General features: G+C 40.5%; 2 protein-coding genes across 2 annotated transcripts in view; one reads left to right on the forward strand and one right to left on the reverse strand.

Annotated features, from left to right (window-relative positions):
* The window catches only part of LOC124406845 (follistatin-related protein 5-like), a 46,128-nt gene that overhangs the window by 19,673 nt on the left and 1,295 nt on the right, over positions 1 to 25,160 (reverse strand). The window lies entirely within an intron of this gene.
* On the forward strand, positions 12,096 to 23,977 carry LOC124406858 (acyl-CoA Delta(11) desaturase-like). Its single transcript, XM_046882504.1, has 6 exons — positions 12,096 to 12,306; positions 18,666 to 18,988; positions 19,707 to 19,837; positions 21,779 to 21,984; positions 22,129 to 22,311; positions 23,016 to 23,977. Exons 2-6 carry the CDS (start codon positions 18,778 to 18,780, stop codon positions 23,323 to 23,325), a joined length of 1,041 nt encoding a protein of 346 aa, XP_046738460.1. The 5' UTR covers positions 12,096 to 12,306; positions 18,666 to 18,777; the 3' UTR covers positions 23,326 to 23,977.

A 25,160-nucleotide genomic window follows, 5' to 3' on the forward strand; every position in this document is an offset into this window, starting at 1 on the left:
TTGCTTTCGCGAGGGGCGGGCAGTCGAAAATCGAAAAACCGCGAAAGGGGGAGGGGGCTGCAGGCTCGCAGGTTGTACGAGATGAAAAATGTACCAGCCACCCGGGGGTGACCCGAGCCAATTTAAACGTGTTCGCTCGGGTATCGCGCGCTCCGTTGGTGCAGGACGATTGATGCGGGTCGTTTGTCGGGAGAAGTTGAAAGTCTGATTGATTTTGGGTCCATTATTTCCACCGGCGGTGGTCCGACAGCGTCCGCACCAGCTACATGGATTACGGCCGCGGGACAACGGGCAGAAATCGGTTCAAATACACCCCAGCAGGAAGGCTTATCTCATGTATCTATTGCGCCGCCTTCATATCCAGCTCCACCTCAGGTGCCCCCGCGAATATGTATTAGTTTTTATTTTCCCATTTTTTACACCGTTTTACCGTGGCCTTTTCCATGTGATATACACGATAAATTGTATTGATATATACAGTATAATACGGTACGTTCTTAACGCGTGCAGACCGAGCGCCACACAGTGGATCGAAGTTGGATAAAAATTGAACATCATACAAATTACCAATTTACCAAAGTTTTGTCTGGTCACAGTGGTCACGCATAATTAACCAGAAATGTTTGACCGCTTTTTCGTCATCATCTATTCAAAATTGAATCTGTGATTTCGGAATTTGAAACACTGACGTTACATATGAGTTCAAAAATCTAGATTAACATTTAAACACACATTACATCGAGATTAGTCGAGTTCCAGACTCTTGACCCAGTGTGGTAAAGACAGTCTGCAGGGAAAAGAAGAAAATAATGCAGAGTGAAGGGAGAATAGAAAAAATTGTATTCTTATTTTAAACGATTGTTCCTTTTCCACGGCGATAATCCCTCCAATATTATACGAGTACTGCACAAACAACCCTCGCTGCAATACAGGGTGTACAAACGCGTACCGCTTTACAACGCGGCGCGAAAATTAATTATTACCTAGGAGGAAGGAAGGAAGCAAATGGGGGGGGGGGGGGGGGAATTTATCAGATTTATACCTGGAGGTCCCGCCGGTAAGCCGCGGCGACACCGAGCTTATCTCTCTCAATTCTGGCAGGGTAAACCCTCTTCATCCCGTGGGATAAGGACTTTAAGGACTTGAGCTCCCGCTCCTGCTCTGCCACCACTCTTCTATCTTATATGCTGGTATTGGTGGGTGCACGTCTCTACGTACGTTATACGTATATAAGTGGGTTTTGTATAATAGATGTATGTGTGTGTGCGCGTGCGCACACACATACTATCTCTACTCTCGGCTACGCGAGATGACGCTGATAGTAATAACAATAACAATAACGGTATAGCGGTGATAATAACAGTAATATAATATCCAACAATGGCCGAGGACCGTTTTTCAGGCGCCTTATGTATAACGGAGTAGCTGTGTATGCAGCCCCACTGGGTTCTCCCGTTGTTGGTCGAGGGGTCTTTAAACCTCGTGTCATATTTCACCGCTTTCGACACCTACGGCTCACAATACAACTAAATATACACCCAATGTGCTTGATACCGAAGCTCAAGGATTGGAGAACTTCGTTTCAGCAATAGAATTTTGGAACCCCTTGGAGTTGGACAAATTGGTTCGAGCGTAATTTTGCTGCAGTGCAAGTATCCGGGAATTGAGATCGTTCGAAATTACAACGAGAGAAAACAGTGAAACTTTCCAGATTTAGTGACGGAGTGTAAATTAATCAAACTCCATTAGTTGGAAAGATCCTACCGCAAAAATATTTTCGTTTGCAAGGCAGGGGTGCCAACTTACTCAAAATGGGACGTGAGATTTGAATTAAACTCTCCCGCATCAATGAGGACGACTCGAATATATTGTTATGATCACTCGTAGTAACCGTCGGTCATCGGTCACTTGACGATGCAATTAAAGCTATATCGATTATTCGAAACCTGATCATCCTAAAAAACTCACACGATCTACATAACCTCTGCAAGCCGTAATCGAAAGTCGAAGCTTGAGGTTACCGGCCTGTGTGAAAATCCGAGAGAGCTGAAATAGACGCAGTTGGGCACGCGATGTACTAAATTTCACTGGTTCCTCTAGACACGCAGGTAGCGTACATTAGGATTCGTCTCGCTAATTCTATCTGACGACCTCGAATCGAGAGTCGAGTCCCGTTTTCTACTTGGTATACTTAGAATCAGTTATACTCGACAGTTTTCGACGGTAACCTCGATGCTGGACCAACTTTTTCACTTTACCACTCCAACCTAACCCGTGATATGAGAGTTGTTCAACTCGGATGAGATCGGGTTCAAGCACACCAGGTGTACATACATGCAGCGACCATTCGGTCAGCGAACTAACGCTATTGCCCGTGACCTTGTTTTTATTTTATTTCAATACTTCACGGTTATTATTTTTTCGCTGGTTGTAACTGGTATTTATAGATGGGTGATAATCAAAAGTTGGACGACGTTAGTAGGTCTGTTCCGAACATTTCCGCTTGGCTTAGAAAGCATCTTCTACACCTTAACTCGCTCATATGCTTTCTGACGAGCATCATCGCGCGAACCCGGAACGGATTAATTTGGTATTCAAATTTATGCCCCGCTTATATACACTGTATGTATGAGTAGCTGGTAGCGTTAGTGGATTATATTGGAAGGGTGACTAACCTCGTTTGATCATCATATTTTAAGTATATATGTCACAGATTTACGAAATTCAGATCACTTTCCGGATTCGTTTCCTTGTTGTTAATCAAGTTTCAACCTTTCTAAATATCTCTTTTATAAATCCACTTTCGGAAAAAAATCGTAACATAGATATAGGTATAAAATGAGTGAGTAAACGTTCCCCCACTAAACAATTCTTATAAGCCGTCCTGAATTACAGTTACCGTAATTAAGACTTTTACTACATGAAAAATGGTTCAATTTTTTTGCATGGCATAAAACCTGAATATTCATGTGGTCAAGGGATTTTAAGTTTCTTCTCAGTTCCACAGAAAACTCCCGGTAATGTTTTTCAACGGGGATATAACTATGCGCATAACGCGTGACTTCTGGGAGTTGCAGAATCCTACGTGACGAACGGCATGCGGGAACTGAAAGTACTTACCATTCGGGACTCCCACCATGAAAATCATTCTGACAGGTAAACGGATTCGGGTTACGACCAGAGGCTCGCACTACATACTACAATATTGAGAGCTCGAGGCGTGATTGAGGAGGTAGGGTGAAAATTGTTATTGAGAGTCGTCAAGCATGAGAGTGACGGATTGAAAAAAATGAGATGCTGTAGAGGTAACGAGCTGATTTAGCCAGGTTCAATCATCAACTTACACGTACGTAGGTATGATAATCGGATTGAAAACCTACGCAGGTTTCTCTTTTCCGCCTCAGAAATCGCCACCCGTATAGTAATTTAATAACATCAGTCTTTTGCATGTATAAAAATGTGTGTGCGTACGTACCTATAACTTACCTTTAGCTGCCTTCACGCGACGTTGATCGATACGGAAAATGTATAAATTTACAGCTTTCGCCTAATGCGATAATGGGCTAGCGTTATCTGCACACAACTTTTATGCGGATAGCAGTTCATGCACTTGCAAATAACGCGCGTTTGCAATGCGCAAACACCACTCGCGTTACGTGAAGGTAACCGTATTTTTTTATCGTCGATGAGTTTTTTACCAGATAATTTCGAAATTCGTTGAAGTAGGTCATGTTTAAATAATTTTTTTATAGAACGGTTTCCATCGGGAACCCGCCCACTATCTTCAGGCAGGAAACATTTTTTTTATAAATCCTTGTAATTTTTTTTTCAATGTTGAGTTGGACATTACAGAGAAATAAACTAAATTGATATTTGAAACATGGATATGTACGAATCGCAATTTTTTAGTTGGATTACACGTGTTCTATTATATTGGAAGGTTATGTGTAGCGAAATTTTAATCGTAGACATCATGGATAATAAATATCCCATTGTTTACAAAATTGGTGGGAAATTGATAACTAATTTTGTAAACAATTATAAATAATTCCACAATTCAAAAATATCCCTGTTAAGGTCCACCCTACACATGCACTTGAATTAAACCGGTAGATTTAAACGTTTGATAGTCTGTTTCTCATTTTTGTATAACATACAGGAATTGTTTTGTTTGTGTTTCAAGATCAATTGCAAATATTGTATAACGTCGGTATCAAATGTTATAAATAATTCGGCGAGCAAGCTTAGCCGCAAAATTTTTACCAAATTATTTTTCTTTTTTCTTCATCAAGTGAAAATAAATATGGTCAGTGGTACGACGGAATTACGATAAAGAGCGCAATATCGAAGTAGGTAGTATTTTCTATAAAACGTGAGACTTCTACTTAGAGATTGATTAACCTCTGGTCACCAATTATTTCGTTACGGTTGAACATTACATCCACAAATAAACTGAGACTTGATTGACTTAATAAACAAATCGTCATTGACACCGCGTCACATTAGAATTCAATGGAATTTTCTAAAGTACGAGTCGAGTGAAGCGTTAAGTAAGTGTTCGTACAATCACCAATATTGAAGAAGTGAATGTGATTGCATTGCAATTAAATCAGGAGTCAGTTCCAATATATGCGGCATAACCGTATTAACATGTTACATCCATCAGATAGGTATATGCTTACGTGCATAAGGTGCACAAATTACTCTTTCTCATTCTTAAGGTGTTTCAGCTACATGTTTGCGGTACATACGATACCACATATTACAGGCATTCGTGTTGTAACGTGTCATTCAGTAACATAATGCACTTATGCCATCATGCGAGTGAAAAAAAATAGTTTCACTTGGTGTAAAGATATATTTGACTTGGGCAACGATAACGTAAGTTGCTTTGGTAAATCACGCGCGGACGCAGTCAATTAATTATCGTTTCGCTTATTGTATCTTATTAGAATATCTTCGGCATTAAAATTTATGTCAGTTACCTATAAGTACATTCTGAATTATTAACATATACACTAGTATGATGTGTTATATAAGAGAGTTGGAGATGCGCTATTTCATTTATCTATTTATCTATTTATTTATTCAATTATATTTCATTTCTCGTATATCTCGCACGTCTGATTAATGTGCTCGGAAAAGAAAGCTAGTACTCTCTACTTCCGATATTTATGTTATACGTACGTCATCAAATTTTTTTGTCAAGTAGCCGATTTACGGCGATATTAACAATACCGCTTATTATTGTGGTAGAAATTCATACAAGTGTATACACTATTTGGTCCGTACCTCCCCCCCCCCCTCCTCCTCCCTCAAAAAAGTACTTGAACTATGATTGAATCAGTTGTACGATACCAGTTAAACTTTCACGAGAAAAAAAGAACGAGACAAGAAAAAGTGACAGAATAATAGGTGCACAGTATGTATATTGTATATATCTCGTATAATCTGGCCACGCAGTTGAGAAGCGATCGTATAGTTTGCCTGTTACCGAATACATTAAACTCCAATTAAGCTTGGAGCAAGGCTAATGACTTTCTGCTATGCAAGCGAATCCTTTGTACAGGACCCATTTTGCACATCGTGCAATCTGTACAGGTGCAGATCACTCATGACATTTTGGGTCACAAAAAAAGTACATGTAGAAGAAAAAACCTTTCATCAATCGTAATTATACATACAGAGGGAGAAAAATACAGCCGCGTTTTATGATTAGTGTAACTACTTTTCTGGTAAGCTATAATAAACTTATAGTTTCGCATACAATATGCAGAATTTGGTATATGGAAAAAATAGTTATCGTAGTTACAAAAAGGACGTTTGCTCACGAGTAATTATTCTCATTTTTGCCTGAGTGTGTCAAATCTGAAATCGAAATATACTTTCACAGCGATGACGCGTAATAAATTCGGTAATCGGTGATTGGGAAATGTGAAAAAAATGTATTCATTAATACAGGTTATAAAAAACTCACGGTAACAGTGTCATATGAGACAGATCGATGTTCCACGCAGTAAATGACACTGTGCTTCAGTGTAACTTGATTATGATCAATAAAACTTTTAGATTCGTGAAAAAACCAAACGAACAAAGCGAACCAGTTTTTTATGCCACTTTTTCCGTTAAATCTGTAATAAGTAGAGACTAAATTAATTATTAACCGCCCGAATAGTTAAAATTGATTATTTCACGTGAAATTGATAATATAGATTATTTTTCCCATTGCAAATAATCTGTAATTTAAATTCACTTGCTTAGTAAATATAAATAAAATTTATCTCTTTAATCGGTTGATCAAAGTAGAATTGGTGCACGTTCATATATATGAGCATAAGAAAAATCGGAGGAATACGTATTCAATAAAATCGATACGTTCTATGGTCCTGCGATGCAGTATAATAGTAAAATTGATGAAGCACGAAATAATTTGTACCGAATCCGTGCGGCTGTGTACTTGCCAATGATATTCTGAAAGCGATTGTCGTTCAGTTGACACTAACAGTGAAATGGCAGAAAGGCGCCAGAATATAACTTACAGACGAATAGACATACCTTACGTATACATTCTGGATGTAATTACTCAGTTTCGTAATCCGTAAACAAAAAGCCCGCCACGGAATTTATTTGTTATAACTACCCTGCGGCATATGGCGGGTCAATTGAAGCGGAAAAGACTGTTTCATTTCATTGTTAGAGAATGTATTCTAAGCAGACTGTCGACTATGCGGACCTAGCAATCGTGACGTTGCAGCTCGCGCAAGTTTTGCGAAACGCATTTAAACATGCATAAACGTCGTTCCGATGCAAAACTCCACTGTCGACGCTGTACCGCTGCAGGTTGTTCAATTGTCCAATTGTGTTTATATCCTGCATAGACTAGATTGCAACCGAAAGTCGTTGAGAAATTCTCTCACCGTCCAGAAAACTCGGTTTACAACTCCTAATTATAGTCATAACTTACCCTGGTGTAGTCCTAACCCAATCTCTCTATATTGAAACTCGGTTCTTTGAAGGCGATTTCTTTCTGGAAACAAGTTTTATGCAACGCAAGCATGTTTTATGTGTTTTTCTGTGCGTGTTTTTCGAATACTAAGTACACCTTTCGACGACGATCGAATGAGTTTGCAAGTGCGCATGCGCAGAGTAGGAGTCCTTACGTGGCAGTAAGTGAATTTTTATTTTTTTACTCAAATCAAAATATTTTTTTTTATAAAACGTATGCTTTTTTTTACGCAGACAATGGCTCAAAGATACAACTTAACCGTCTGCGAGCAACACCGAACGGTGCATCGTTGAATGAGTTATACGATTCCTTCTTCAATTTATTATTACTGATTATAAACTATTTATCAAACGAAAGAACTTTGAAATATAGGAAAACCCCTTACAAACACTTTTTTTTGTTATGTTTTTATTGACTTTTTTCGTATTTCGGTATTCCGTATTTTTCCCATTTTCATATATCGAAATAAATATACTTTTGCCACAAAACATAGGGATAGTAATTTTTTAACGATAGTCTGATGTATCATCTTCAAAATCGCGTTTGAAATTTAGAAATTGGAACTTGAATCATTACATAAAAAGACATGAGATTTTCTTCGAAAAATTACGTTTGTACCCGTTTTTCAGCACTTTGTGCTGGTCAATTACCATACTGAAACGAATGATTTCATCACACCGCAGAAGCGCAATTACCGCTTAAACTTAAATTGCGCACTTCGTTTTTTGTTGCCGAAGGCACGATTTGCAGAGAGGTTGAGTTCGGCGACCCGCAAACCCGCACATCATTCATCGTTTACTGCATACGTCGTTCCTCTCGCCTTAAGACGTGTCACATTGTGGTTGGGTGTGAAATCGACCAACCGTACAATGCGAAGAAGGTGAGAAATATTTCAGTGAAAAAATCGGGACGCAAAGATTATGCGTCGTTAAGGCATTTTCGAGTAAACGAATAACGAATTGATGTTTATGGCCAGATTCTTTCCATCAAACATTTCTGCACTGCTAATGTTCCTAAGCATTATGTAATACTGAAATTCTTCTTCTCATGTTACCGATGCAATAACGAAGCACTCTGCAATTCCCTGAAAGCGTGTTTAATCGATAGTTTCTTAGTGCAATTCCGTTATTACCTCGTACATAAAGTACAATCGATTTCTTACCAACTACTGGCACACTAATTGACAATAATACGTTTTTATTCACACCTTTTCTACATCAATGAGTATTACGCATGTACATCCACGGTGGCATACGCCTGAAGCTTGTGTTGTTGAGAAATAATCCGTTCTGCACCCTCGGGCTCCTCTCGTAATTTATTGTTAGATTGGATTTCGTAGTTGCAAGTCAAAGATCCTGGTACACGTCCCTTTTGCCGTTGATTTATTAGCGTGAATTTGGTTTGGTAGCTTGTGTTTTTTGCGAATTTGCAGTTGTACACATATTACATGTGTAGGTATTTGTATTTGCAACCGTTGTAATTACCTACTTTTATTTTTTTAATCGTCCAACTGCATGGGTTTACGATATATCTGTATTCTATATTATACTATAACACTTCGATCAATTATAAAGGTGCGTAAATTGCTTTCACCGGATATTATGCTTTATACTTTAACTTCCTCTTTATTTACACTTATAATTAACTTTTATTTTCACTAGGAATTGCAATACTTAATTGTTAATTTGATAGAGTATGTGCTACTTCATTAAAGTACGAATATATCTCATTTCCGTAAAAATTCTTACTATGCAGTATATTTTTCGAATTCTTTATCAATTTCTTGACACACATGCTAAGAGGGATTGTAATTCTTTCCACAGATCTGCAAACGAGTTTACAATACGGCAATGCGTTTCGAAGCAATACATGTATATGTGTATTATGTATACGTAAGTATAATTTTTTCACACAACTCCAAGTCCTTTGTCCTGATTTCAAATACAATAAATTTCTGTAAGAAGAGTTTCACACCCATCGACGAGATAAAGGCAAAAGAATGATTCACGCAGCCATAATTTATTCGTTTGCCTGCAATATTATACAGTCAGATGAAAGATGAAGCAACTGAAACGCTGCAATCTGGGGGCGAAGTTTATCTCATCCGCTTATGGGGCCGTATAGTCTTTGTTGTAATATGTTCAGTGAAATAAGGCGCTGCAGGGGTTGTCGACGGAAGAATATAACGTTCCAGGAACGTTCGCCACCGACGTTTCGCAACGGTTGGTGGATATGAAACCTCGCTCTACGAAACTCGGAACTCCCCGTCTGCGATATGTGCATAACATACTATGTTAATGTTTTCTGTGAAGGATGCACGCGAATATTGCACCAAGTTGGAAAATGAAACCCCCTCCGACACTTGATTGATCAATTAGATACTGCGCTGTGGTTCCTCTTTTCGTATATTGTGTTGGCTCAGATTGCACACGCTTTAACGAGCGAATTATCGTTCCTTGTTTGAGCATTAATTACCCCTCTCATATGGTTTTCTCATAACATACATGTTGGAGTTGATTATTCATTTTAATTCCACATCAATGCTGCTAAATTATCGTAAATACTTAGAGAAGCCGTTAAAATTTAACAGACTGAGCGTCCACATTCACAGGCGCAGATTTTGTGGGATAATTGGTAATAGAGTCCGATTATTTTTTCCCATGCAGAGTCGGTCATTCAGCTTTCTCAGTTTTACCGTTACCTTTCGGTAGATCCCTAAAGGAGCTCCTGGATCTGTTACTGTGCATACACGTGATGCTTTTCGACGTGCCCAAATACTGGAGCTGGAGATCAGGACCATAAGCTCTGGAAAAAGAACTGCAGCGAGAAAGAGAGAGAGAGAGAAAGAGAGAAAGCTAAAGAGAGGTAAAGAGAGTCGTCGCGAAGGAAGAAGCGATGCAGGATCCGGAAAGTGAAACCCGACCCCGCTGTTTTCTCTCTCCGCCAAGATATTCCGCTTGTCCCAGAATCGGACCAAAGGGTGCTGCCTGCTGCCATGCCGTCCTTCCGCCGCACGGTATTCGCATTAAAGTGCCGTTGTAACGTGCATGCGCATTGATATAAGTAGACTATAGAATACAGAGTGTATAACCAGCGATACCTACACAGGCAACTGCTTTCTCCGCGATGATGTATGTACATACATGTATATTATGGTGGGAATGCAGCACGCGCTTCTCTTTCCTGACACCGTATTGTTCACGTACGGGGAAAAGTGCGAAAAAGTAAATTAATGATGTAAATCAGCAGTTACGTCAAGTAAAAAGAGCAAATCTCTGAATTATTCGTTTTCACGTGGTATAATTTCTCTGTCGACATGCAGTTGAAAAGTTAAAAAAATGTCCATTTTTCTTCCTTAAAACATTGATTAAAAATTTATGCCTCCCAAATTTATTACTTACATGATTTACTTTCATGTATTACAGTTCTGTTATTTTCTTCAATTATTATATTCCCGATCTTAAAGACTAGCAGTTTGTGCACTTCAGTTTACTAATTATACTTGCAGCCCACTTGCGAAGACATTTACTTAAACGTTTCTTTCTTAATTTTATTTTGTTTTATCTGGATCAGAAATTTACATCTTACAGGTGTCGAAATTATACGTTCACTAACAGATGCAGTTGTACTGCTTGTTGGCATCAAGGTTTTTTGTTTTAGTTTCATTACCTTTTTTTATTTTTATATGAGAAATTAAAATTTTATATTTAGGTTTTATCCATTCACTTGCAGAAAGTTATAAAATTATGATATAACAAACTCTTAATATATCACAAGCGAGATTTTATCCTGTCAATGTCATTCTCACTAATTTTCGTTTCATATTTATTAGACTTTGTGTTGACTGAGAAGATAGGAAGAAAACTGTAGTATATGGTAAACTAATTCGAAACTGAAATCTGCGAAACGTTGATATAATTGTAATAGAATGTAGGCAGGCATATGAAATAATAATTTAGTAAACAATATAACCGTATTTAGCCTATGGAGCATTCCATATTAACTCGATCGACTTTTGACTTCATGTTCTCGGATTCAACTCTCAATTTTTCTTGAAATTTTACCAGCCGATAAGAAAACTCTCAATTTTTCGAGTTATGACTTTTTTCTCAAATCGCCTTTTAAAAAAATGACATTTTTCAAGACCACGCATCGCGAAAACGTGAACTTTGACAAAAAAATTTCATTAAAATAAAATACTTAGTTCGATTCAAAGTTTTATAAAAAAAATGATGAAAAAATCTATAATCTTCCCAAAGGTGATTACTTCCTAAAGTAAAATTCGATTTTTTGCTAAGTATGTCATAATTAGTTTGGCCCGAATTTTTTTAATAAACAGATGCATTCATTAGAAACATTTCAAGACCCGGAACATTATGTCCCGACTTTTCTTTGAACAGTTAAAACGATTTCAAGTCGATTCGGGAGAGACACTGCGATTTGAAACTGGACAATGCTTCGTGAAAGAATGAATAACCCGTCTCCAATAACGTAAAAAAGGTTATTCCCATAAGTATATAATTTCTAAAATAACCGATCGTCACAGCCTAATTTTGTCTTTTAGTAAAAGACTTCAACAAGTATATTACATACTAAATCAATGATATATTGGTATGTTCGTCGCTGAAGATTTCTTTTGTCGGAAATACACTTCTTATATTAGGAATACTATACGTGTAATTTGTACCTGCAATTACAGCATGAACATTTTTCGCAAATTCAAATATCAGCCCTGAAGCATATCTCCTATTATAACGTGTAATTTTTGGCGGTGAAACTATTCCATGCCTGGAGCTTGGGCCAGAAAGTGGGGCAGTCCAATATACATCGAAATCAACGAGATAAGAGCCAGTACCTGCTACACGATTGGCTTCGCCGCCAGGCGGTTGTTAGTCGTTAGAATAACGAGAGGATATTGACTGTCTCAAATCAGAATAGCTAATACCGGCTAGTCGAGGCCGGGATGTATCATAGTATACGGGTACGTGTATCCGCGTGGTCTTCGTCGTCTTTCTCATCCCCCCATTTACGAGCGGCCCTCTCCATTCCCGGTCAAGCCTCGGAAGTCTTTATATATAAGCTCGGAAGAGCTCTGATGCTGAGAAGTATCTCCTGGTAATATCGCATGAGCTGCAGAAGAAAGCCGAGCGAGAGTGCAGGAATTTTGTCAACCCTGTATCGCGGTCGAAGAAGCGAAAGGAAAACATCTTCTGCGTTGTTACGGCCAGGGAAGAAATTGGTCAACAATAACCAGTGGAGGAGTTTTTCCGATTCAAACCTATCTGCCGCTCCGAAACCGCGTAAGTACTGACTAGCTGTGCGATTAATCGATTAATCATAGATATCGATTGATTGTTTCTTCGATTCATACTCGATTAATTGATTGATAGAAATTTCGATAAATCTATTCTCCCGGGCGGTGGACTATTCTTTAAATTTCCTAAAATATTGTAAAATCTATAGATACATCCCGGAAAAGCGCATGAAATATTTGAAATTACACGAAATCTTTAAAACCCTATATAATCTTTCGAAATCCTCTGCAATCCTGTAAAATAATTGAAATCACTTGATATTCTTAAGAATCACTTAAATATCACAAAATCATTTAGATTCTTTGAAATTTGCGAAATCATTGAAATCTTTTGAAATCGTTTATTCTTGAAAAGTGATTGGTCTCTCGATTCTTCCGATTAATCGATTATTCGACCCTTTAAATTAATCGTGCTTCCGATTATTCGAAATTTTCTTGCAATTAGTGTAACCGACCATCATTCGCTCCTGAGTGCTCGTCCGCTCATACATATACTTTGAACGCGGAGAAGACAAGATTCACCCCATATACCGAGGGGTTCTACTGAAAAGACCTGCTCGACAATTTTAACTCGTCCGGTTTATATGCGTAGCAAACTCCGTAAAAATTTTACTAGCAATGTAGTCAGAGTGACCGTTGCGTAGTGGATCACGGCGGCGCCGTGACCTGGCAATTCTTAATACGTGAGAGATTATGGTGATCGACTGTCACTTGTCAATCGGTCGATTCAGTATCTAGGGAATTTATTTTTGTCAGCGAAGGTTTGCTTCAGGTTGCGAGAATGGACACCAGCCAATCAAAATTAAGCAAGTTGAATCGCGCGCGCTACGATCAGGTCCGTCAGGAGAACCTCTCGGTATATATACGCGTGTGCTGCATGTGCATATGTATGTAATGTACCTATAGGTATACCTATATACGTGTGTGTTGCATTATCTATGTACGGCCCGGTATACCGTGGCATAACATCCAGATCCCGCCGCCTGCTATTGATTCTTTTCCACGATGCAGCCACACCGCCGGCGGTTAGGGGCGCCGCGGGTTTTGCGCGCACAGTTAAGGGGTGCAGTATGAACGGGGTGAGACCCCTGCAGCTCCTCCGATCCGCGAATACGCACGCATTGTATTAAATCTAAGGATCATCGCAGTACTTGCGCAGCTGCGCATGATTATTATCGTCGTTATTTTCTCGCACACTTCAGCGTTTGAATATTACAGAAAATGAGGGAAAAAATGTAATCGAAATGGAAATGTTTGTTTTTTCCATAAACCACAAGCGACCTTTGTACTGAGGGGTAGAAATGGAAGGTATTCGTTTGTATTTTTTAATCATCTCGTATGAACATTTTTCTTTTTAATTTGAATCTGTGTTTCAATCTATGGTATATGCATAAATTGACATTGGATCTTTGATGTGTTGTTGAATGTATTGGATACCATAAAATGAGAAAATGGTATGAGCATTATTCTACTTAAATTGTATTATATCTTTAAATCTGGAAGATATTCCAGAAGTAAAAAAAAATCACATTGAACAAAACTTCTAAACTTTTGTATACATGTATTTAAGATATCAAAAACGACGAGAATAATTCTCTGCAATGATGTACGTTCGCATCTATAAAAACTTTTCAATTTTATCAGGAAAAATTGATCGACCCTATAATTTTCACCACTGCGTGGCTGTGCATATATACATACGTGGGAGAATGAACACCCTTCGGCGGAAGAAAGATTTCACTGTTTCCGTGTCGACCCATCGTAGCGAAGAGATATTGTTATTTCAACCCCCCTCGGATGCGGAAGTTGGCCGTGATAGAAAGCTGTGCGAAAAATCACAGCTCATACTTTTTTAACCGGGTTTCTCATGTTGTGTGCCATAAACATGTATGTAGAGTAATGTTCATCAAAAAGTTCCCAGTGACTCGCTATTTTTTTAATGAAAAATGGAACGAGTTTCTTTTCTAAGCAAATTTTATGCGGTAATGACTAGCCACACAAGAGAAAGAAGAATAGAACACACATAATTTTTGCATAAAAAGATAGTCTGTTTCAGTTTTGATTCCGACAAATATTAAGCAACTTCGAAATCATTAATGAGCATTGCTGTACGTTTGACTAATAATGAAAACAATTGAAATCTGATACGACCATAATATATTATTACAAAGTTGATTCTTGAAAATGTTTGATGGGCCAGGATACCCGCCTGCATTTATGCAAATCCGCGTACATTTTTACCGATCGACATTTGTCTCGCAAGCCGCGATTGGAGAGTGTGAGACGTCAAAATGACAAATGACAATCGATATATGGAATGTGCTCTCAGTTGCCAAAATACAGGCGGATTATGGTAAAATGTTTTCTCACTTGCATAAATGCAGGACCTGCATTTATGCAATGTCAAAAGTCCGAAATCTAACGCGCGATAATTACAGGTGATCTCGAACTTGAGGCACAAATTGTTATAAGTATATAAAAGAATCTAGAAGACGACTAAATTCCATTCTCATTTTTGTAACTCTAAGTAGGTGTTCCGTGATATTTCCACGCTGTAGCGACCGTATCTACTCCTCTTCTGCTTGTTCGGCTGAATTCCATCCGTGACGGAGCGATGCGGCGTCAAGCGTACGAAGAGAAAATACCAAGAAACCAGACAATTAAAAACTGGTTAAAAGAATGGGACAGGAAGGAAGGGGCAGTACGAGCTGTAATTCGGCGTGGAGAACTCACGCGTGTCGTGTCGTTTCCGTGTTAAAATAACAACACACGCGTCAGACGTTATAACGCGTGACGGGGAGGTGTGACACACCCTGAATCACAGCCGCTTCCGGCCAGTCATGCCACAGCAGGAACTGCTCTCAATTTTGAGAGGATCAACAACGCAATGCGAAATCAGCGAATGGGCATTAAGTACTTTCACTGGCTCACCTGCAGCCTCCTTCTCGATCCCACAATCGAGCAGCCACTCGTTAGTGATTAGCTGCCGTAACTTTATATAGCGAACCGGATATACCTGCGGATATGTGCTGGCATAAAAGTATTACAGAAAAAGGAAACGAGGAAAGTGCAGTTCTCGTAGATACGTACTTATACTTGCACAAGAAACGCAGCTTCGTTTCATGCCGTAGCCTACAAGGACAAGGCCTGCATATGTACACCTGTCGTTGCAATTACGTGTGTAACACATGAATTTTCACTTTCCCTGATTTCCATCTCGCTTTGTTTCACCCGCGTGGAACGATGACGCGGCACATTTCTCTCCATACTTTATAACGATCTCGTGCATTGAACGAGCGGGTATTATATGACTGATCGATTCGCCAAAGCCTTTTGTATGTATAACATACCTCAGACCCGATGATGGGTTGCATTACATTTTGTTGGAAATAAAGTTGATGTAAAAGTACCGGTAGAGCTCCTTTCGTTTGGCTCCCAGCAAATCTCAGATCAGCTTGCAATATCCGATTCCTAGACGCCTGCTATCTGCAGCACTGCAGGTGAACACGAATGAGACGTACATTATGCATACAAGTATAGTGCAGCATTATAATACATTGTGCAGTAGCTTAGACATACATATGTATAGGTAACTGGCCAGTTCCGGAAATTGAAGGCGATTCAAATTCCATGGAGATACGAGGGCTTATTTCATCTTATCGACGCTACAGTCACGTCCAGATTCGCGTTTGCGCTTTGTCGGAAATATTCTCTCAGAAGATGTATATTATCTGTATGGATATCGGCCAAGAGCAGATAATGCTTGTCGTTTATTCGAATGGACACATGGCCGAGAAACTGCAATTTTCTACTGGTAATAGATTTGTGTTGTTACTTCATGTGATCGATTATTCCCATATCTGTCAACGTATACACGAGTTATGCACAAAAATCTGAGGAGTATCGAATCCGAAGAAAGACGAAATTCCTGCATTAAATTCAATAACGCATTCCTGAGGAGACGCGGTTTATATTGGATCGAGAGAAAATTGAATGAAAATTCTTCATACATCCTTCACTGCCTTATGTTACGAGATATCAATCATGATCATGAAACGTGGGGGTTCGGCGTTTGCACTGGAGTCACGGCTGCTATCTACGATGTAAATATTTGACCGTCTCTGGGAGCAAATATTAGAGCTGCAAGGTGCGAAGCTCGGTTATATCCAGATCCGTACAGCCTTCAGGAGATCGAAGCCGACGGTGGAGGAACGATGATGGGACTAGACGTAAATTGTTAGTTTGACGATTATAAATGAGGAGGTAGACTGCAGCAGCGGAGGCTGCGTAACCCCCAACTTGATGGCAAGCTCTCACTCCTCCGACAGCTATTTTCTCGAGCTGTTATGTTTCCGGAGGTGGGGAAGAAAAAAAAAAGTTTTCTTACGTAAGTGTGGCAGAGGGTGACTCGGCGTTTGCTACACAATACGATCCGGATCGATTACGAGTTGCAGGGTGAGGTTTTTGCGAAGAAAATATGATGGTTTGGGAAAGTGAAACCGATTTTATTACGGACATGCAGACTAAGCGATAGACTTATTATACATTATTCCGTGGTGAAAGTATCGGTACACGATGCGGATCTAATCATGGTCTAAATACAATAAGTACCTTGGATACGACAGTCGCAAAGATTCAACGCAGTTTCCAAACTTGCAATACTCGTGCCAACTGCAGACACCTCGGGATTCCCGTTGACCCGGATATATCGGATATGCAAAGAGAAACCGTATTGAAATTTTTACCGTCGAAGAGTGTACAAATAAGTGATGTTCACATTCTGCACGTGAAAGGGTCGTCACTCAATGCAGTGTGACCAATAATTAGCGTTGAGATATGGTAAATGCGTCATTGTATATTTATATAATTTACCAGGTGCTGCCAAGGCGCCTTGTATTCTAATGTATTACTTCAGAAATGATTAATGATCCTTTTACGACGAGAATATCACAACTTCGAAATTAAGAATGCATGACATCGAGATTAAGTATTTCGTTCTACTTTGATTTCTGAATATCCTTCTTCCCCTAATCCTTTGCATTCTATTCGAAAATGTCATTCATAACATCAAATCTCAATCAAACAAATTTTAGTGAAGCAGCTCTGTACCGAAATCATACATAATCTATTCGCAGATTGAGTCGAGTGCGATCTTAAGGATGCACAGGCGTGTAGTTCGAAATCGTGCTAGGTCAGTGAAAATTATACAAATTGTTTGCACTTTTATTTTGAACACTTATGTAAAATTTGGAAGCTATTGTCTCAGCCATACTGGAGTTATTTTACTTTTAATTGTCGCTGTTATATGCATGAGCCTGACTGTTTTCCCATAAGAATCAATGTAAAATCAGGAAAAGATAAAGGTGAAATAACTACGGGTGTGGTTCGGACAATCGCTTCAAAATTCGACACAGGGATTGAACATAAAAATGAGAACAATTTGTATAATTCGCATTGACCAAGCACGATTTTGACCAACGGACCTGTACATCCTTAGAAATTGAAGATAGGTTGATATAAAACTTCAAGTAGATAAAACTAACGTGAGAATGGCTGGAGAAATCAATCAAATAAATTATAATAAGGCATAAAGTCTTTGGTATTAGCTAATAGTTAATCTCATTATGTTGTGTCCAAGTATTAAAAATGTTCAAATCGTCAAATCGTATTTTTATATTATTTTTATTCAAACAGAAAAATCAAATCAATCATAAATCGAAGCCTAAAGCTGTAACGTGATTTTCATCAATCGAGGCTTTCGTCTGCTTTTTATATCAAATTACCAAGAGATAACCAGTTGCAATTCAAAAACTCTTTGCCACAGGTTAGATCGAAACACGAGCGTACATTTAATCTTCCCGGGGCGTAAGAGTCATTTCACGAGCACAATTTTTTGCGCTAAAAAAATGACTCCGTACACGGGGCTCTCGAGTTAATTGCGAAGGGCTATTCGCGCGCCATTTATTTTCGCACAAAACGTGTAAATTCCCGAGCTGTTATTGAGCGACGCGGACGCCCAAGCATCTCGAAACCCTGCGGTGGTCGAGATGTAGAGTACAGGGTCACGATCTTCCGAATTTTATGTACCGAGAACCATCAGAGTCTAACTCTGATCGATATGGAAGCCGTCTCGGGTTTGCTTTGCGAGAAAATCCTGTTTACCGACGCACCTTGCGAGCTCGCCAAAAGTTCGCTTGATTGGCTTTAACGGACACGTTAGGGATAGAAAAGAGAGGACAAAAAAAGAATCGTGCCAACGTTAGATTATAACAGGAACACGGAAGCCCATATATGTCGATTCTTCGATTCTTCGATTCTCCTTCTAATTCTTGTTCTTCTTTTCAGGGTAAAAGTTCCACCCTCCGCCAGCCCTGAAGTCATCAGCTACTTGTAATCTGATCCTCTGAACCCCTTCCTTCCGGACGACCGACTTTTCGCGGGCCAATTAGCTGCAGCAATGTACTCATCGACTGTAACGCAGTTCGAGGAACCACCTCAGAAGAAATCCCCGGAGGAAATCGCTGCTGAGCCGATTCCCCTGCCACCCCAACCCGCCAAGCAACCGCTCATATGGAGAAACGTTATCGCCATCGCCATATTACACATCATCGCTGTCTACGGTCTCGCCACCCGGTATCACGAGGCTCGATTATGGACCTGGCTTTGGAGTAAGTTTTGAAACTTTATGGCACCCGTTACCGATTGACCATCTACTATGACTATGTAGAGCGTAAGCTTTAATTACACCATGAACCATCTTTCACATGCCGGGAGTAACTGGTTGCTACATATTTAAAACGAAGCTCCGGTTCTTCTGGCGTCACGCGAGGACTTTCACTGATTGTGAGCCCTCTCCGTATGTCAGTGATTTGTTTCTCATAACGTTTATACGTTTCCTAAAAACAAAACTGTTCTCAAAATTTTTCTCCGTATTTATATGTAAAAACGAGCATGTCAATTCCAAAACCTTTCGCAAAGAATTTAATTGAAATAACAACAATAGATTATTCTCCAAATATAGAGCTGCAATTTTTTTGAATCACAACGAAGCTAAAGAATCCTGTTCGCATAACGTATAAATTTATGAACTCTCAGAATTCTGCGAAAACCGTTATGTATAATAAAAAGCAGAAGAGAATGTAACGCTGATAAATGCGGAGAAAAATCCTCAGCGAATATATCTACGATTTTTCTCGCTGAAGAGTTTCGCAATTCGCATAGACTTCTGGGAAAGATATATTACACGATCGCGGAGTATAAGACGTAATGCAGATAAATTCGCAGCTGGAGTAAAATTTCACCAAGGGTACTCTATCGTGTCCTTAATCCAAACGCTACTAGCCACTGGAGCAACTGCGGTACTATATGTAAAATCTTATCACGTAGGTCCTTTCTACGGCATATCAGCAGGCTTGGGAATTACGGCAGGTGCTCACCGACTGTGGGCTCACAGAAGTTACAGCGCTAAGACACCGCTGAGGATACTCCTTGCAATGCTGTACTGTATGGGTGGCCAGGTAGGCAAAAATTGAATAAATAAGTAAATGGGGAAGTAAAAGACGTGGGGGGAGGGGGAGGGGGGGGGGGGACGAATTTTTCGCCGAGCTTTAGAGTTCCGTAACGGATACCCTGTCAGGGAAGAAGAGCAGCGTAGGCGGTCCTCCAAGTTCCACCCCTTTCGGGTGAGCTTATGCCGCCTGAGTTGCCGCGAAGCGATGCCACCAATCTCCGTTCACGGCACTTTGCCCTCAGAACTGCCGATAATCTGTATTTAGTGAAATCCAATAATGATTTTATGGAAAGTAGGTGTGTAATAAATGTGACGCCCGATTCGCTGCCTCGGCACTTTTCTACCCCCGTCGCTGATCGGTTACACACATATCTGCTGCAGTGTACCTGGAGGTGTTCATTCAATTTGGTCTCACGATGTGTGGGAGGAAGATTCCCCGGATTTGACGCTAAGGATGGCGGGAGCAAACCCATATCCTTAAATGGGGCCGACCGGTGGCAAAAGCTGTCGGGACGCAAATTGGGAGTGATTTTTATCGGGGCCAATACAGCGGCGGTGCAAATTTTCTTTATACAATATCTTACGGAATTACAACCGCGATATCATTCAAGAAGATTGAAATATTTAATGCATTTCGGTACACTTTCAATTCACCGCTCGTTATTCGCGAACACTGACAATTAGATGAACGTAAATCGTGTTTGTGGCACTACCGACCATTAACCAAAATGCGGATCCACCTACCCTCTGTTTACCCGTGGTATAATATAAGTGTGTCTCGCGTCTCCTTGCTCCCTGGGCTTTGTGCTTAAAACTTGAAGTTCTGTATAATAAGGTAAAGTCCTTCACCCTACCTCTTCCTCCTCATATTCCTTCTCCTAGTCGTTGTCCTTCTGCTCCTTATTCGGTAGGGATATCCCCAAATAGCGGCGGACCGCCTGTGTAGAGGACAGGAAAGTTTCCGGACCAGCGAGCCAAGCCGCTAAGGTATTATCGTAACACAGAGAAGGTTGAGGAAGTGGAGGAGAATCACGACGCGGTTATACTATACCGGTGTCCGCTGGGATCGAGAGAATACAGCTCAATCTCTTTGAGGTTTAAGTAGACGCGACGGTGATGATTAAATTCACCAAATTTATCGGCATTAAGGGAGTATAATACACCCCGAAACTCTTGAGGAATACGTAGACAGACACTCGGGGATATTCTATCATAACGAAGCTTCATCGCATACCTCATTTACACCACTGGCTTTTCAAAATTATATTAGGTAAAAGTCAGCATCACTTCTTACAGTTCGATGCACGGGTGAAAATGATTGCCGTAAATTCAATTATACCCACAATGACAAGAATATTCCACCGTACGTACGTACTAGATAATAATTTTGCGGTCGAAATCAACAACCTGTAGCTCCGTTATCTTTATATTACCCCTGCAAACGAAACGTCCCTTGCACCTACAGGAATGACGAGGCTGAAGATAGTAGCCAGAATTAGCAGCCAAACATTCTAATGTTCATTCGAATAAGGTACTGAAGACAGAAAATCAAAATTTTGTGAAATACCTTGAACTCCCAATACTTTTATAGAATTATGAGGATAAAACTAAACTGCATGTTTCTATTTCCAAAAAGTCAACACGTTTGGCTGCTAACCGGCTGCTAGCCCACAATCAGCTTCATGCAGGCATGCGACCCTGCGTCCGGCTAGTCTCGTGAGAGGGACGTTTTGTAATACTTTTAGTTATAAAATTATCCCCCGTGATGTAAAAATGTCATATCTTAAGATGCATAAAACTCCCTGGGGAATTATACCGATACTAAGAAATCGATGTTTCCTATTCCCGTTCGGCAAGTTTGTTGTATGCTGTATTGAGGAACAGATAATCATCCCGATCATATGTCACCCCTCTTAAATTAGTAACAATTAATCAAATTTGGTTACAGACGTGCCTCTTCAAATGGATCCGAGACCATCGGACCCATCATCGTTACACCGAGACCCCGGCCGATCCGCACGATGCTAACCGCGGATTCTTTTTCTCCCATGTCGGATGGTTGATGATGCGTCGTCACCCAGCGGTGAAAGCCCACGGTGGCAAAGTTGACATGAGCGACATTCTCGCTGACCCGGTTATACAGTTCACCGACAAGTGAGTTTAATATTATAAGAATGAAAACACACTTTACACAACATGAATAGTTGTCGAGGTAATTCTCTTATTGTTAAATAAAAACTGACAACAGTGATTCTTTGATTCGAAGAAGTCATATAAAATATTTTCCGTCTTTGCTAGGTACTATACGCCGATAATGCTCTTCCTCTGCTTCGTCTTCCCAACCCTGGTTCCGGTTTACGTATGGGGCGAAACCTGGTTGGTCAGCATCCTGGCTGTGACGATCCGGTACGTTTGGTTGCTCAATGCCACGTTTCTGGTGAACAGTTTTGCTCACATGTGGGGAAACCGGCCGTACAACAGGTAAGTGTTCTGGCGTCTAGGCTTCGCTGTTACCTCGACAATTTGACGTTGCGGCTACTGTACCCTCAGAGATCCGAAAAACCGGGCTAGATCGAGCAAAAAAAGCTCAGCGCGGGAACGGGCAAGAGATTAATGTCCTACCGGCACTGCCCAACTTGACCTAATCTGACATAGCTCCAGACTCAATCCCTTCGGCCTGTTCCAACCGTAACTAATCAAGCTACCACGCAAAGGGTTGCAGATAATTTTTTGTTCACAACCTCTCAACTCACCCCTAGTATAAGAACCCGATCCCGGATCGTTGAATAAAGTATAATACAAGGCATGGCAAAATCGTGGGGTAATAGATTTTACAATTTGAAGAAGAAAGAGAGCACAGTCATCTTTTTTCAATAGTTCTCCGTTGTGCGGTAAACGTTAAGTTGAACCGCAAATGAATTATACTTTGACGCGTATAATATAGTAAGAAAAGTAGTACACCTGCGTTATCTGACAGATTCGTTCGAAATACAGTAGTCCTTTAAATGTCCCGGTTTTTAACGCATCTACAGTCGTACCCTCGAATTGCATTACGTATAATTTTCGTCAATTTAATCCTGTAGCCCGAGAGACATTTTTGGGGGGGGGGGGGTCTGGTAACTCTGACTACATTAAGTACTTAGAATATATTCCTCTAAAAATGGTCTCATGTCATCTCAACGCAGTCACGTGAAGCCGACGGAGAACCCAACCGTTTCCTTTTTCACGCTCGGTGAGGGATGGCACAACTACCACCATTCGTTCCCGTGGGACTACAAGGCAGCTGAGCTTGGGGCATACGGACTAAACCCGAGTACCGGATTCATTGAGTTGATGGCCTGGTTTGGACTCGCCTACAACCTCAAGACACCGAGCAAGGAAATAGTGAAAAAAATTAGTCTGACCAAGGGCGACGGCACGGATAGTTTCTGGGGCAATCATCACCACGATATTCATAATTCTTTGGACGAACGTTGGAGTATCAAGTCACGCTAGAAGGCACGTGTGCGTAGAGAACTGGAAATTAAATTTGCGATTCGGCACTATGCCTGATCAATGGTAAAATGAGCTTTAAAATCCTATAGTATGTACGTGATAATAATTTTATGTTTTGCGTAGGTATAAGCATTAAATTTAGACAGTCGTTTTGATTGCTACACGAGTGAATCAGAACAGTGTACCTATAACCACATGTTTTAATGAAACAAGGGTATCTCGCTAGGCAGGGTAGAATAACTGTCTCTCGCCGTGCAGGGCAAAACAAGGATATTTCAGAAAACTCCATAAAGTCTGTGTCTTTTGAGATACCCTGTACGACGAGATACACTTATTCTATCCGACCCGACAAAATAACCTTGTTTCATTAGAACACGTTGATATGTTCGAATGTAATCACATGAGAACACAGCTTTAAATGCATACGTAATCCGAGAACTGTACAGCGGTAATAGAGGCAGTTTGGCCCGGTATTACGGAAATATAATTTTATGTTGCTGTTTAGCCATAGTGCAACTTCTAATTCTCGCCAGGTTACCAGTTGCAGCAGAATTACATATCAAGAATGTATGCATGTAGTTTATTTCGATAATTAGTATATGTGTTTAAAAAAAAAATCCATAGACATGTTATGTGTTAATTGTCAACAAAGTGAGGCTTTGTGAATTTCCTTAAATTTATAAAATTCCCTCCGTATATGTCATTAATCATCGAGTGCGGTCCGCAGGGTCGAAAGAGACATAGGGATGGAGAAACTGACGAACAGTCATCCAGACATACCGACGCGAGATGAGAATAAAAGGAAAGAATATTAGAGCGGTTAAGACCTGTTTGAAACAAGACCTCGGGATAATGGGCTAGTGGAGGAAAAAGCGTGGAACGGTGCTCGAGAGGATTTCCTCCCTAATCTTAACAAATTAGTTCCCCTCACCGTCCGTCTCGTGCCCTCTGGCTCGCAGTTCTTTCAGGGGGGCCCTAATAGTACTACGACTACCCCGTCGTTCTCGTACTACTTCAGTCTGTCTACTTTGTCTCAAGTATAATTCTCTGCACCATGGGACCACCTAATACTTTAGTTTATAACCAACCAGCGGGACAAAGTCTGCACATCTAGACGCCGATTGTTCAAATTCTTATAGCGAGGTTTTACGTGTGTTTTGCCATACGCGAGCGCCCATATTCCACATCCGGATGTGCACGAAAGTCGCACCGGTTGCCATTACTTTAGGCGTTTCCGAAGTAGGTATTTGAGATTTTTTACATTTCCTGATGCCTACGCCGTCCCTGTCGGACTAACGTACCAGGAGTTCTCCCCCTCCCGGAGGGGATTTTCGGTGTCAGTGTCTGTGCTGGTTTGTGCGGAAAGTTGGACGTAATTGCGGTATAATTAAGAATGGGAAGGGAAAATTTCCGAGGACCCCAGCACAACCTAACGCCCAGCTCGGCCTGGCCCGACGGCAGGGAAAGCCACCACTTAATTTGTCCCGCATTTAGGCGAAGAGAGAAAATAAATAAAGAAACGAGGAGGCCGAGGAGGGAACCTGAAAAAAGGAAAAACGCTTGGCTTGCACCGAGTCATTCCGGCGGTATATATACCCGACCACCCAACCACCTACCCACCGCTATACCGGACAGCGAAATATCTACCAATTTGTCAAGGGTGGAGAAGGGATGCCTACTTCATCCTCACCCGTTTCACCCTGCCTCTCGTCGGCCGTCTACCGAACGAACTATCGATCACCGGCTCTTCCTGGAATACTGCATCTATACCTATACTCATCCTGTATTTATATACGGTGTATTCCGGTCATCTCTCCTTCGACCCGTCTCACCTT

The sequence above is a fragment of the Diprion similis genome, chromosome 6 (assembly GCF_021155765.1).
Source record: "Diprion similis isolate iyDipSimi1 chromosome 6, iyDipSimi1.1, whole genome shotgun sequence".
NCBI lineage: Eukaryota > Metazoa > Arthropoda > Insecta > Hymenoptera > Diprionidae > Diprion > Diprion similis.